At 37.9% G+C, this 13,462-nt stretch overlaps 1 protein-coding gene across 7 annotated transcripts in view; it reads left to right on the top strand.

Moving 5' to 3' along the window:
• The window catches only part of LOC122874583 (protein inscuteable homolog), a 55,326-nt gene extending 42,592 nt beyond the window's left edge, over positions 1-12,734 (top strand). For all 7 annotated transcript variants that reach the window (XM_044192623.1, XM_044192629.1, XM_044192626.1 and 4 more), the window contains 7 exons: positions 916-1,041; positions 6,144-6,315; positions 7,524-7,702; positions 8,077-8,143; positions 9,296-9,451; positions 10,567-10,643; positions 11,747-12,734. In XM_044192623.1, coding sequence (XP_044048558.1) covers positions 916-1,041; positions 6,144-6,315; positions 7,524-7,702; positions 8,077-8,143; positions 9,296-9,451; positions 10,567-10,643; positions 11,747-11,875 — 906 coding nt within the window. In that variant the 3' untranslated portion in view covers positions 11,876-12,734. The remainder of the gene's footprint in view (positions 1-915; positions 1,042-6,143; positions 6,316-7,523; positions 7,703-8,076; positions 8,144-9,295; positions 9,452-10,566; positions 10,644-11,746) is intronic.
• The last annotated feature ends 728 nt before the right edge of the window (positions 12,735-13,462 follow it).

A 13,462-nucleotide genomic window follows, 5' to 3' on the forward strand; every position in this document is an offset into this window, starting at 1 on the left:
GTCTCATAAATTACGTTTATATATTACTAAATTGTTTTCCCAGTTACATTGTGCTGTAAAATGCAATCGCTGCCTGGATTATGTTCACAGGTAATATTTGTTTGAGTGAATGAAGCGCTACCTTTATTTATTTATCTACCACACTGGAGCCGCAGGAAAGTCATCGGGGTGGATGGTGGGCGTACAAAGTGCAGGACTTTGACTCCAGAAACCAAGTAAAACTCAAAGTGACTCCAAGTGAAATACAAAAAAATAATAATAATTAAGGGTTGTAGGATGTTAAATTATAGCAACTTCAAGTCCATTATGATTTCTTATAGTCCCCAACAGGAATTTAAAAAAAAGAATTGGTCTTGTAGAAGTATTTAGTATACAGCTGTCCATTATGCATACAGTTTCTGCATTTACTAGAGGATGAGGACATAAATCAAATAATAATAATAATGAATAATAATAATACAAGCTTAATACAGACAATATCACATAAGGCTTTTGAGAACAGTGAAAAATGAGGGATGAAGTAAACAACATACATTAAGACCATGAAAGACCAAGTTATTATTCTTCCTTATTGTACCATATCCATATTCACATGCAATAACTGTTTTGTCCAACTTAATAAATTCATCAATACAGAGTCTCAAAGTAAATCTCTCCATTTTATAACTTTATTTTATAATCGCATGAAAACATGTTTTTGAAAACAGTGATCAACCAAGGATTTAGTGGCTTTAACTTCAAAGACACCTGATCAAGGCACACACAGCGGATGACACTTGAAATGCTTTTACTGTTGTGGGCACTGAACTTCACAATGTAGCATCAGTACAGATTTATGAAGACATATTAGATATGTTGTGCACTGTAGACCTTTCCTTAAGCATAAGCATCAAATTACTTTGTCGTCTTCCACAGGAAGGAGCTGTGGTAGCCCTGTTTAAGATCTGCAGGCAGGACCGCTTCAGAGACCTCTATGCTCACGCTCTAAGAACAGTGGCCTCCATCTGCTGTGTGGAGGAGGGCATCAACCAACTGGACAAGGTAAACCCCTCTCTCTCCACACACACACACACACACACACACTCACACACACACACAAATTACAAACTGTTGAAATAAAAAAGACAGCCATGAATTAATTTGATATTATAACAAAGGAAAAGAGGAAAACAAAAGTCAAGCTAATGATAATAATAGCCAATTGGACAACTTAATTTAATACAATTGAGTATTTATGAGGGACAAAACCCACTGATTAACAGATAAACTGTAAATGAGCCACAGTGGGCCTTAAAGGCTAGTTTTCATGTCTTTAGTGGCCACGTGTAAAAAAAAAAAATCTATTAAAATGGTACATGAGCACTAATCCAGATTTTCTTTTTTTTTTTAAATGGGAATGTGGATAAGACACACACACACACACATACAGAGAGAGAGAGAGAGAGAGAGAGAGAGTTGACATTAATTTCAAGTAAGTACAGTACTTCCAGTAAAATACCTTGGCTCCCTCCAGTCCAGACAGATTACATTTACACTGATCAGCTGAAGTTGTAGCTCAGACAGGCGGTTGTTCCTCTTCCCAGCAGCACAGTATAGTCTGCCTACTGTTGTACACATTCAGCCATGCTCTCACTTCCCATGTTATGACTGGGAGGCTAGTTTATTTTCACAGGTGAATGTGTGCCAACAATGGCAGCAGGAGGAGGAGGCTTGGCTGCACAGAAACAAAGTGTGTGATCGTGGAATCGAAGGATCAACAGTTTAGCAAAAAGCATTTGTTTCTTTCCCGGGCAATGGAATCATCTATTCCTTGTAATAGATTGTCCTTTAAACATGATTTCAAATATCTATACATTGGTTTCAATTTGCAAAATCTTGGTATAGTTACCATTTAAACATGATGAAACTGGCGCTACTAATTACCAAAAATTAGACCATGTTTCCTAAACACCCTGTAGAATACTGTCAGGAGGAGGATCTTTGGTCGCATGTTGCAGGTGATTTTACCCTCTACTACTGGCAGACTTCATTGGAAAATGCAATGTAGAAACTGGCAGGGAGTGCCAATCTTAACAGCAACAGTGTTTTTGTTTATGTCTCATAATGAATAATTGATGTTACATGTTGAACTTTTACATTGTTTAGGAGGCAAAAGTTGACACACTGCCTCTGTGTATTATATTCCTGTATTGTTACTTTTTTGGGAAACATTTGAATGCCGCAGTTGCATTCTCCAGTTTTATATTTACTTGATTAAATTTTCACAAATGAGTTCACCAAGTTCAGTTACCTCAGGGCAGGGGAACCGGCATTAAGCTTCACTATATAATTTTAGGATAGGAGAGAGTAAGAAAATAAGCATCATGCTGTGTGTAGGTTAAGTATGTTCATTTTTTCCGATGACAGAATCATACAGTACATACACAAAAAGATGAGTCATGATTTACAGTGAGTCTCTGTGGCACGCTGAGATGAGAGGTCAAACATTTAGACCTGAATGACTTCCCACTGTGTTTGTGTGTGTGTAAAGGAAAGAAGGTGAGACAGGGAGTGAGAAAGCTAATGATACATCCTTCTTTGTTTGTCTTTGTTTGTTCTCTGTCGAGAATTCAACCAAAATAAACAACAGACGCACCTGTGTCAAGTGAGTGTTTACAGAAAGACTAATATAACCTGATTCCGGCGAATAATGATGCCACAACGGTGTCTGTGTTCACATATAGAGCAGCTGGGACAGCATGAATCATCCAAGTGTGAAAACTCTTTAACGGGAACCAAAGTCCGCCCCAGATTAGCAGACTTGTCTCAGGAGAGAGGCTGTCAGGCAAGTCTATGCTACCAACCGCTCACCAGCGATTGCTCAGGCGTGAGAAACACAACTGTCACTGTTGCATCTGCACTGCTCATTGGTTGATATATACTTGTTAGTATTATCCCCAACTGGAACATTATGTAATCATAAGATGGTGAATGGGAAGAGTACTGATTATGAAGCAGTTCAAGACGTACAAGGAGAAAGAACGACAAAAAGTGTGGAGGCTTGATGACGGCAACATTGTATCAGAGTGAAAGTTAAATGTTTTAACTCACGATCATGTTTTGATGTGAAACATCAGCCTACACTGAAAAAGATTAACTTTAGCCTACAGATCTAAAATATTAAATTAAATTATAGCACATGATTGCCCTAACGTGCAACACACGCTGGCCGTGTTGTGTAGCGTTCCATCACTTGATGAAGAAAACACGAGCCGTGTCAAACAGACAGAAGTAGTCCAGATACGGTAGCCTGCATGGGGCGATTCAAGAGGTGAATGTGATGAAATTGCTTCTTTTCAGGAGCATCTATATGGAAAGCCATTTGCGCAAGGAACGTCTTAGAGATTTCTTGTTTAGACTACATTAAAATGCATGTTAACACGTAGAGCTTTGTTGTATTAACACAAAATAATGCCTTAACGTGGCTTTTCTGGTTGTGGTCAATGAGGGACACTGTAACGCCCTGTAGGGTTCCTGTAACAAGTGCGTAGACGCTCATATCAGTAATTTATGCACAACTTAGGGCCCTGTAACGTGTGCTTAGACACCCATTTCAGAAATGTATGCACAGCGTGCTCCCTTGCGTTGTTGTTCGACATGATTCGCCACCTTCCTCATGAATATGTACGAGCGCCTTCATTCAGGGTCCCTCATTGGCCACAACCAGAAAAGCCATGTTAAGACATCAATTTTTGTAGTATTAATGTGTAGAAATATTTTGTAAATACTTAATACTACAAAGCTCTATGCACTTTAATGTAGTCTAAACAACAAAAACGTTACTTGCACAAATGGCTTTCCATACATCTGTGCATGCTGATGCTACACGGCATGCTGATGTGCATCAAAAGCGATGGTGCTTGCTGGTGTGTGTTGCCCTTTAGAATTTCTGCAGTGGGGTCCAGTCACTCAAATGGGGCCATATTTTAGCAAATAGGGGCCATATTTTAGCAAATAGAGGATTTATGAGATTAAAAACTATAAAATAATATAATAATAATATAATAACTCATAATTGTTCCCTCTCTGCTAAGTATTTGTGGAGTTTTAACTGAGAAGAAAAGTAACAAATTTAATTTGTGTCTAGGTTTAGGATTCTGCACCTGAAACAGAGAACCACAATTCAATGTATTGTCTATGGTCACAGACTGAAATACTTACAACTGTATGGCATCAATCAAAAACTTTCTGTGAGCAGGCAACGTAAACTTTCTTTCTTAAAAATGCAGAAAAGTTATTTGGCATCAGCTCTGAGAATAAACTGAATGAGATGCATCCGGTGTACGGTAAATGAGGAGTTGGGGAATATCCTATTTTAGGGAGGAGGAGGAGGAGGAGGTGCGGGTAGGGACGGGGGGAAACAGAGGGGGGACGGTAGATGAACGGGGGTGTGGAAAGTGGATTGTTCCACGTCAGTGGGTCGCGCTGGCACAGTGCTGCTGACGTCCATGGAGACAAAAATAGGGAACTGCCCTGTGAAGCTCAGCGCGCTGATGCTTGTCAGCAGATAAGACTGACAGGTGTGGCTGGTTGAGAGCTGACGGTTTACCTCACTCTGGATGCTTGTCTCTAAAACTTTTGTTTTCAGGAGTGTTGGCTGGTGGTGGCTGGTCATCAAAAACATTAATTTGCTCTTTAACTAAATGATAGCAATAATGACTGTGATTGAAAAGTGACTGTAATAAAGAAAACAAAATGGATTTTTCACATGGACACAATTTAGGTGCCCATTGCCACTCTGGAAACCACGATCCTGCAGTTTATGACAATGAATTTGAATTGATGGTATGGAGGGGTTCTAGAGTGTGTGCTGATTTTCAGCACTTACATATGCAAAACTTGATAAGAACTAATGCCAATAGATGCAGAGTTGCAATCGGCAGCTGTAGTAAAGTTTGTATTAACTGTGCAATACTGCCCCCAAGTGGATGAAGATCTGTTCTACATCTCCATTATTTCCTGAAGCCTAATTACTCAAATACCACGTCAAATACACACACAAGCAAACACAAACACAAAGATGAGATAAATATAACCTTGTGCCCCTGAATAAACTTCTCTTTTAACAGAAGAGGAGTTCCTGCTCCTCTGAGCTCCTCTCCAAACCTGATGATGCAAACACGCTGGCTCGATGCCAGCCAGATATACAAGAGCTTCTCTGAGGCACATTAAATTGGAGTGGTGTGTTTTAATTGTGATGGCTTTATGGGCAGAGCTGCAAGTTCTAGCCAAGCTGACACTTAACTGTCTGTCTGGATGGCCAGTGATGCTGCAGGTGTTTTGTCAACCCTGCAGTGTTGAGATGAAATAAGTTAAGTGAGAGTTCAGTTCAACAATCAGGCCTGCAGACAGATCATAGTGAAAGTGATTTGTACCTCTAATATTGGGTATTTAAAAATAAAATCTTAAATGCCCTTAAATACTTGTGATTTTATGTTTTAGCTAATTTCGTAGTTTAGTTTAGTTTATTTTACATTATGAAAGAAAAACATTAAATCACAGGCAACTACACAAATGTCAAGGATGACACAACAGCTTCCAGTGCGGTCCCTGAAGTAAGAGTAAAGATGCAGGAGTCCAGGTAACTAGGTAAAATCATACTATACTACCAACCAGGGTATCCGTGGTCTTAAAAGGCCTTAAAAAGCATTAAGCTTCATTTCAAAGTGTGCAGGTACCCTGACCAACAAAGCTACACAGTGAATACCTATCTCAATAAAATCACCTCAAGTTAAACATCCATAAAACAAAGTATACAAAAAAAAATACATACAAATTTTAGATAGGATGGTTTACACTTCCAAATTTTCCATAAGTAATAATTTGACCTTGTTTTTAAAAAATGTGTTGGTTATTTTTTGTGCAATGGTCACTTTTTCCAATTCCTGGCACCACAGAATGTTGGTATTAAACCTCTGCAACACTGGCTCTAGTCTGGTGGGCACGAGTTCCCCAAACTCTACAGAGGTGGTCTTTGAGATACATTGACTATAAACTGCACTTCACATTAAATTCTAAACTATAAAACACATTTCTAGATTCATTTCCAACCTCCATGATTATATGGTACCTAATGTGTACTGTATGTTGTCTTGTATGTGTAGGTGGATGGGATCCTGTGCCTGGCGGACATCTTGACTGATGAAAGCAGTGTGGAAGCAGCCAGGGCCGAGGCAGCGGCGGTCGTGGCTCAGATCACCTCACCTCACCACACGTCCACGCAGCACCTTGCCAGCTTCCTGGAGAGCATGCATGACATCGTCACCGCGCTCATCAGTGAGTGGACGTGACACTGATAATGTAACCCTGACCTTTGACTTATAGTAGGCCTGACCAAGGATTGTTTGGCGAAACAGGATTTGTTAAAAGGGTTAACAATATAACCACCAGTGAGTTTTACTGTAAATGGTAAATGTGAGAAATGGTAAATGAGAAAAATATTTTATGTAAAGACTCCACGTGGAGTTTTAGGCCTCTAGTAGCATTATGGAGCTGTTTTTTGATGACTGGGTCCCCGTTTTGTTTATCTCGTGCATGCGCACACAGCAATGGTGTCACACTATTCCACTGATCTACAGGTGGTAGTAACACGCCAAGATATGCTGCATTGTGCCAGTAAAGGCAGGGAAGAAGAAGACTGCAAGCTTGAAAAGAATGCTCCATTTAAAAAAACTTGTAAAAAAAAATCAGCTTTGCAAATGTTTTATGAGGAAGGAAATGCACTTGACACGTTTGTTAGATCTCAAGGATACACACAATACGATTTGCTGAGTAACACTGAATGTAAACACATCTTTAACCTTTACATACATAATATAACCTTTAACTTAGTAAGGGTTTTAGTGTGGGTTTATTTTAGTTTAGTTTATTACAATAGAGGTTCAGAGCAGGTTTTGTTATATATATTTGTAATATATATATATATGCATTTTTTTGTTTGTTTGTTTTTGTTTTAAATGTATTCTGTTTTTTATTGTAAAGCACTTTGTAACTGTGCTTTGAAATGTGCTACTAAAGTTATTATTAATATTATATTATACTATATTGCATAATACAAAAAGTACAATAAATAAAGTAAACAAAAATAATGATTTTAAGATTGTAGTTTTTGATTGTAACCTTTCAAACACTCCATGGTTTAACTGCAGTGTCCACCTTGTCCACATTAAAGACAAAATGTTGTTTGCTGTCAGTGCTCCAAAACACTGGAACAGTCTCCCTGATTAAATATGCCTCATTACCGCACCTTATTGAATTCCTTTAAATCTCTATAAAACTCAAAATTCTACAAAACATACAAACAAACAAATGGTAACACCTGTAAACAAGTATAATAAGTGATCTGGTTGCCAAAAGACAACATCCTCAAACATGGAGCAAATAATGTGGCAGTCAACACTTCATGGCTTACTTTCTTGCATAATGTGTGTTGTTGTGTTATGTTAGAACCATTGTACTTAGTGTGTGATGTCTTATTCTCTCAGAGTTGTGCGAGAGCGCCTCCTGTGGTGAAGTATTCCTCCTGGCGTCTGCAGCCTTGGCCAATATCACCTTCTTCGACAGCATGGCCTGTGAGATTCTCCTGCAGCTTAATGCCATCCACATCCTGCTGCAGGCCTGCAAAGACCGCCAGAGAGTCGACACACCCTACTCCAAAGACCAGGTACACATCTACATTTAGGTGTAATTTCTCAAAAAATAGAAAAAATTACCAAAATGTTAAGTTAACAATGAAAACTTACAACATTCACTTATAGGGAGGGTGAACATGAATGACTCTGACTTAGAAGTGCCCTTAAGCAGTGCACTTATGAGCTGTTCTGTAGTACAGCAGCAGAAGGTTGTGATCGTACATGGCAGCTCTTACAGTAGCTGGGAATGTTTTTGAATTGAACTGTATTAGTGAACTGGTATGGTACAGAAAACTTTGCATTTTCAAGATTTTTTGCTTTCTGAACCAACTACACAAGTATATGTGTCAAACCTTTCATTGTGTGTGTTTGTTTGTTTTTTAATTCTTTATTGTTTTAAATGCAGGTGGTAACAATCTTGGCAAACCTGTCAGTCTTAGAGCAGTGTGCTTCTGAAGTCCTGCAAGATCAAGGTAATCTATATTTCAACTATAATATTTAATTGAATGTTACATTTCATTGTTATTTTTTATGGCAAAACTGCTGTTGAATGAAGGAAATACACTAGCAAGTATTGAACTATTCATTAACACCCAAACGTATGTACAATGTACAATCTAGAAAAAAATCAGTGTAATTCTTCTTTAATCCTCCAGATGGCAGCATCAGATAATATCTGTGAAGTAGCCTGGAAGAGTTTAAATAAAACATCAACCACTGAGCATATGCAAATATTTTTAAACAACTGTAATGGATTTCAGTGTTCATTTATTTTAATCATGTTTTTCATTCTTCAATTTCAATATTTATATTTTCTGCTCTTACGTATGAGTCCATCCTGTATAACATATTCCATTGTCTCTATGCTTTCATTCAGGCATTGTACAATACATAGATAGATACAGATGTTTACAGTATGATTCTAGGTCCCTCAGTCAATTAGTATTTACAGATAAATTATGTGGCTTACTCTTGCCTCCTTTAGTGATTATTTACTAAATTCGATCACAGACTGAGAAGCCAAAACTATTTATTATTTTACAATCTGCACAATGTATTTCAAAGTCAGTTCATTATAGTCTTTGTCCCTGCAATTGTCCTGAAGCAGTGAGCCTCAGCACTTGTGGAGATTAGAGCAAATCTGAAGAATTACGTGAAACCACCTGAACACCTGATCTCTGTGTTTTTGGACTATTGACTTTTCTTTCTAACTGCACTTTTAGTCTAAATCCTTTCTGACAGTGATGTGTGTAATGTCTGGCTCCTTTCTAATTCACCTGGGCACTTTTTTGTATCTGAGTCCTGTGTAACTTTATGTCTCTGAAGTGTCTGTTTTTTATGTGTTTGGTTCCTATGTTTCTGACTGAGCTGCATTGTTTTGTCTTGTTCTTATTTAACTTAGTGCTTGTCTGCTTCCTGTCTTCATTTGTTAATTAGTTTTTTATTGTGTGTCTTACTGTAGATGTGTTGCTTCTGTACCATGTTTCTCTCTGATTCTCTGTTCCTTTCTATCCATCCTGACACCTTTGATTATGTGGTGTCTCGCTTGGCTAATCTGTACTGTATATAGTACATATTATTATTATTATTATCATTATTATTATTATTATTATTATGTCTTTTAGGAATAGAGCGACTGCTGCTGCTGCTGGGAGAAAAGCCGTCCTCCTCCAGTCCATCAGAGGGTGCCGCCTGTGAGCGTGTTCAGCAGAAAGCTGCTGTCACTCTGGCCCGTCTGAGCAGAGATCCTGACGTGGCCCAAACAGCCATCCAGCTAAAAGGTAGTGCAGAATTTCAGTTTTCTCATAACACTGTTACACTATTTATTCTTTATTAAATAGTACTGTTGACAAATGAAGAAAAGTTGAGAAAAACAAATAAAGTGCTGAAAAAAGAGGTAAAAAGAAACAGCAACACAGAATAAATATTGAATAATGAGAATCAGTGTAGCCAACAATCATAAATGAATTGAGTGGCAGCTTAGGGCACCACAGCCACCAGAGGGCTCCTCAAGCAAAAAAGTGTTTTGTTTTTGTCACAGTTTACTGCTATGTATTTAAGCAACCTTATCTTAAAGGTCCAGTGTGTAGGATTTAGTGGCAATGAAATTGCAACTGAACTATTTGACTACTGCTCGCCTCACCCTCCCTTTCCAAGCTTGTAGGAGAAACTACGGTGGCAGTGAAACTTGTGAAAAACGCAAATGAAAAGTTTGGTTTATCGGTTCTGGGCTACTGTAGAAACATGGCGGTGCAACATGGTGACCTCCATGGAAGGGGACCCGCTCCCTCTGTAGATAAAAACAGTTTATTCTAAGGTAATGAAAACACAACTATTCTTATTTTCAGGTTACTATACACTAATGAAAACATACTTAATATAATATTATATTCCATTTCTGCCAGTAGCTCCTCCTAAATGTTACACACTGGACCTTTAAGTAATATTATCTTATGCTTTCCTTTGTATAGCTGACTTTGATTGACTTAGATAAATTAAATGATGCTTTGGGCAAGAAGAGAAACATTAAGTATAACATATATAATTTAAATTTTGGAAATGGATCTTAAATAATTTGGCCAAAGGGAAGGTAAGTGGATTTCTAAGCTTAATTACAATAAAGCTGGACCTTGAAAGCCAGAGATGGAAAGTATTTTTTTCTTTAGTAGTAGAGGTGATACCATTTGTTTCAGTACACTGAGCTGTGTTTAGGAAATTAAGTAAAACCAAATAATTAGTCAGAACTTAAATGTAATGGAAACTTCCCTGTTATTTTGGGAATGTTCCCAGCATTACAAAAAGTAGTTTTTATTCTGAATGTCTCCTGTACACAACTGCTATATATATATATATATATATATAACTTGTAACTGAATTTTTCCTCTGCTGTCTTTAGCTGTTCCTCGTCTTATTGAACTGTGTCGCTCCCCTACTGAGAGAAATAACAGCGACTCAGTGCTGGTGGCTTGCCTGGTAGGTATAAAGTGTGTGTGTGTGTGTGTGTGTGTGTGTGTGTGTGTGTGTGTGTGTGTGTGTGTGCAGACCCTTAGATATGTGTACTTAGATATTACTCCGTGACTCCACATTTCAGTTGTGCCTCTAAAATACTATACATTTTCAGCTGCACTCGCTATATAGTACAAACTGAGGGCATTATGCTACATTCCTGCATATGTAACATCAGTGCACCAAATGACTGTCCAATTTAATTACATCCACAGGGCAATATCTGAAAATTTAAAACATATCACAATCTCAGTATCTTTAAGCCATGTTGAGATAGCTGAACGGTGCACATCATCTCAAACGTTGTATGTTTAAATATGTACATATCATGAATAATATCACTGTTCGTACTTTATCACTTTCTCATTCCTGATAATTATTAAGACCAGATCTTAGGGCCGATGAGGGGATTTGAAGTGCATAATGGTCTGGAGCTTAATTGGGCTGCCATGCTGCGCCCAGAAATACACTCTTCTTCACTGTGACCACACTTGTCAGTCTATTCAAATTAATGTGATTCTATTTTATCCTTTTAGCCAAGGGTTAAGTAGAGCATTTGTAGGTGTTGAATTTTTACATTCAAAGGACGCTGAGCTTTCACAGATCACTTGTAATCTTAAATGTAAATGTTTGAGGCTCTCCTGGCTGAATTGGGTTTGAGACGTCACACATAATGCTCATGCTCTGTTGTAATCCACATGAGATGTGGAGAAAAACTGAACAGCCCCTGGTCTGGTAGGACTGAATTTATCACTACATCACTACAGTTTGTTGTTTTTCACTGTAAATCTACAGACACATAGGTTCTGGTGTTTTTTTATTTAACCATATTAAATGTGCATTGTTACAATTCTACCTCCCCAGTTGTCTGCACGTGTGATTGCATATGTATTTACATGATTTCAATGTGTGTGTTTGCATACAGCAGTATAGCATGATCTTGATATGTGATAATGCATATGTCTTTGTGTTTTTGGGGTTGTGCACATGCATACTGATGTGTGTGTGTGTGTGTGTGTGTGTGTGTGTGTGTGTGTGTGTGTGTGTGTGTGTGTGTGTGTGTGTGTCAGGCTGCCTTGAGGAGGCTGGCAGCAGGGTGTCCAGACAGCATCGAGGCAGCCGACCACCAGCAGCTGATCAAACCGCGGCTAGTCGACTCTTTCCTGCTGTGTTCCAACATGGAGGAGAGCTTTGTATGATGGCCTGCAAACTGAACACTGATAGTGGAGAGCTGAACTCATGTACAAGATCATATACATGTATTGTTTTATGACACAAAGAGGACTAATGAGAAGTTTCACTCCAAAACATTACATCTTTTTCCTGACTGGTACTTTGGTTTGTTACTTCCTGTGTCCTAGGATTATTTTCTGTCCAAATTTCATACTGGACATCGAGGATTTGGGCAGTGGAGTGAACCTGCATCGTGTCAGTTTGGATGGATGCCTAGTGCAACTCAGTGATCATATTAAATGCAATGAATGTGTACGGTGTTCTAGAAAAAAGGTCATTAGTTTATTTTATTCCACTGGGAATTTCACATCAGTAATTATATCAGTAATTATTTTGTATGAGTAGGTGCTACTTTTTGAAAATGAAAGTATAACCTGTTCTGAAATGAAACACTTTATATGCTACCACTGTGCAATTTATATGTTCTTGTCTGAAGATATTGTATCCAAAGCATTATGGCTATCTGAGAACAGAGAAAGATCCTTCACAGAAGTGGATAATACAGCAAAATGCCTCTGACACAAATAATCATCTGAAGCATTTAGCATTGGAGTACCAAGATATGTGTCTAGTTAAATTCTTCTCAACTCATTTATTGTTGGTCTTTTAAAAATATTGCATTTTTTGATGTTTTCTATCAGCAGTCACTTTATTTGGATAACCATTTACAACTAAATTATTACAGTTAGATGACTATGACATGTTTTCAGTTTGTTTATTTGAGTACCTTAAAGGTCCAGTGTGTAACATTTAGGAGGAGCTACTGGCAGAAATGAAATATAATATTTATGTATTATTATATTAAGTATGTTTTCATTTGTGTATAATCACCTGAAAATAAGAATCAGTGTATTTTCATTACCTTAGAATAAGCTGTTTTTTTCTACATAGGGAGCGGGTCCATGGCTGCCATGTTGCACTGCCATGTTTCTACAGTAGCCCAGAATGGACAAACCAAACACTGGCTCTAGACAGGGCCATTCATGTTTTTCGCGAGTTTTGTGGCCACCGTAGTTTCTCCTACACGCTTGGAAGGGGAGGGTGAGGTGAACTGCATACAAATGGTTGCAAACTGCAATTTCACCGCTAGATGCCACTAAATCCTACACACTGGACCTTTAGTTGACAGGGCACTATTAGTATTTAAAATGTTTTATTAAGGCATATGGCAACATGATCTATTTGTCCTGGTGTACAATATATCATTTGTTAAAGTGCATTGTATGGCATGTTGAGTTATTCTCTTGAATATATTTGCCATTAATCTCAAATATCATATTTGCCACTGGAAAATGAATCTATAAAAATGGTCTTGAATTTGAAAATAGAAATGCTTTTTATTTAAAGAGAATTACCATTATTGTATGCCATGCATGGAGTAAAGGCAATTATCTGTCTGATGCGTATGTCATTATATTGAATTACAGTACTCCAATCACGGGGAACCCACAAAAACACAGTTAACATAGTGAAGAATGCACACGCTGACAAAAGAAATAGAAAAAAAAAGGAAAAGTACATAAATTAAGTAAGAAGAAGAGAAAAAAGAAAAG

This window comes from Siniperca chuatsi, linkage group LG4 (genome assembly GCF_020085105.1).
Source record: "Siniperca chuatsi isolate FFG_IHB_CAS linkage group LG4, ASM2008510v1, whole genome shotgun sequence".
In the NCBI taxonomy this organism is placed as follows: domain Eukaryota; kingdom Metazoa; phylum Chordata; class Actinopteri; order Centrarchiformes; family Sinipercidae; genus Siniperca; species Siniperca chuatsi.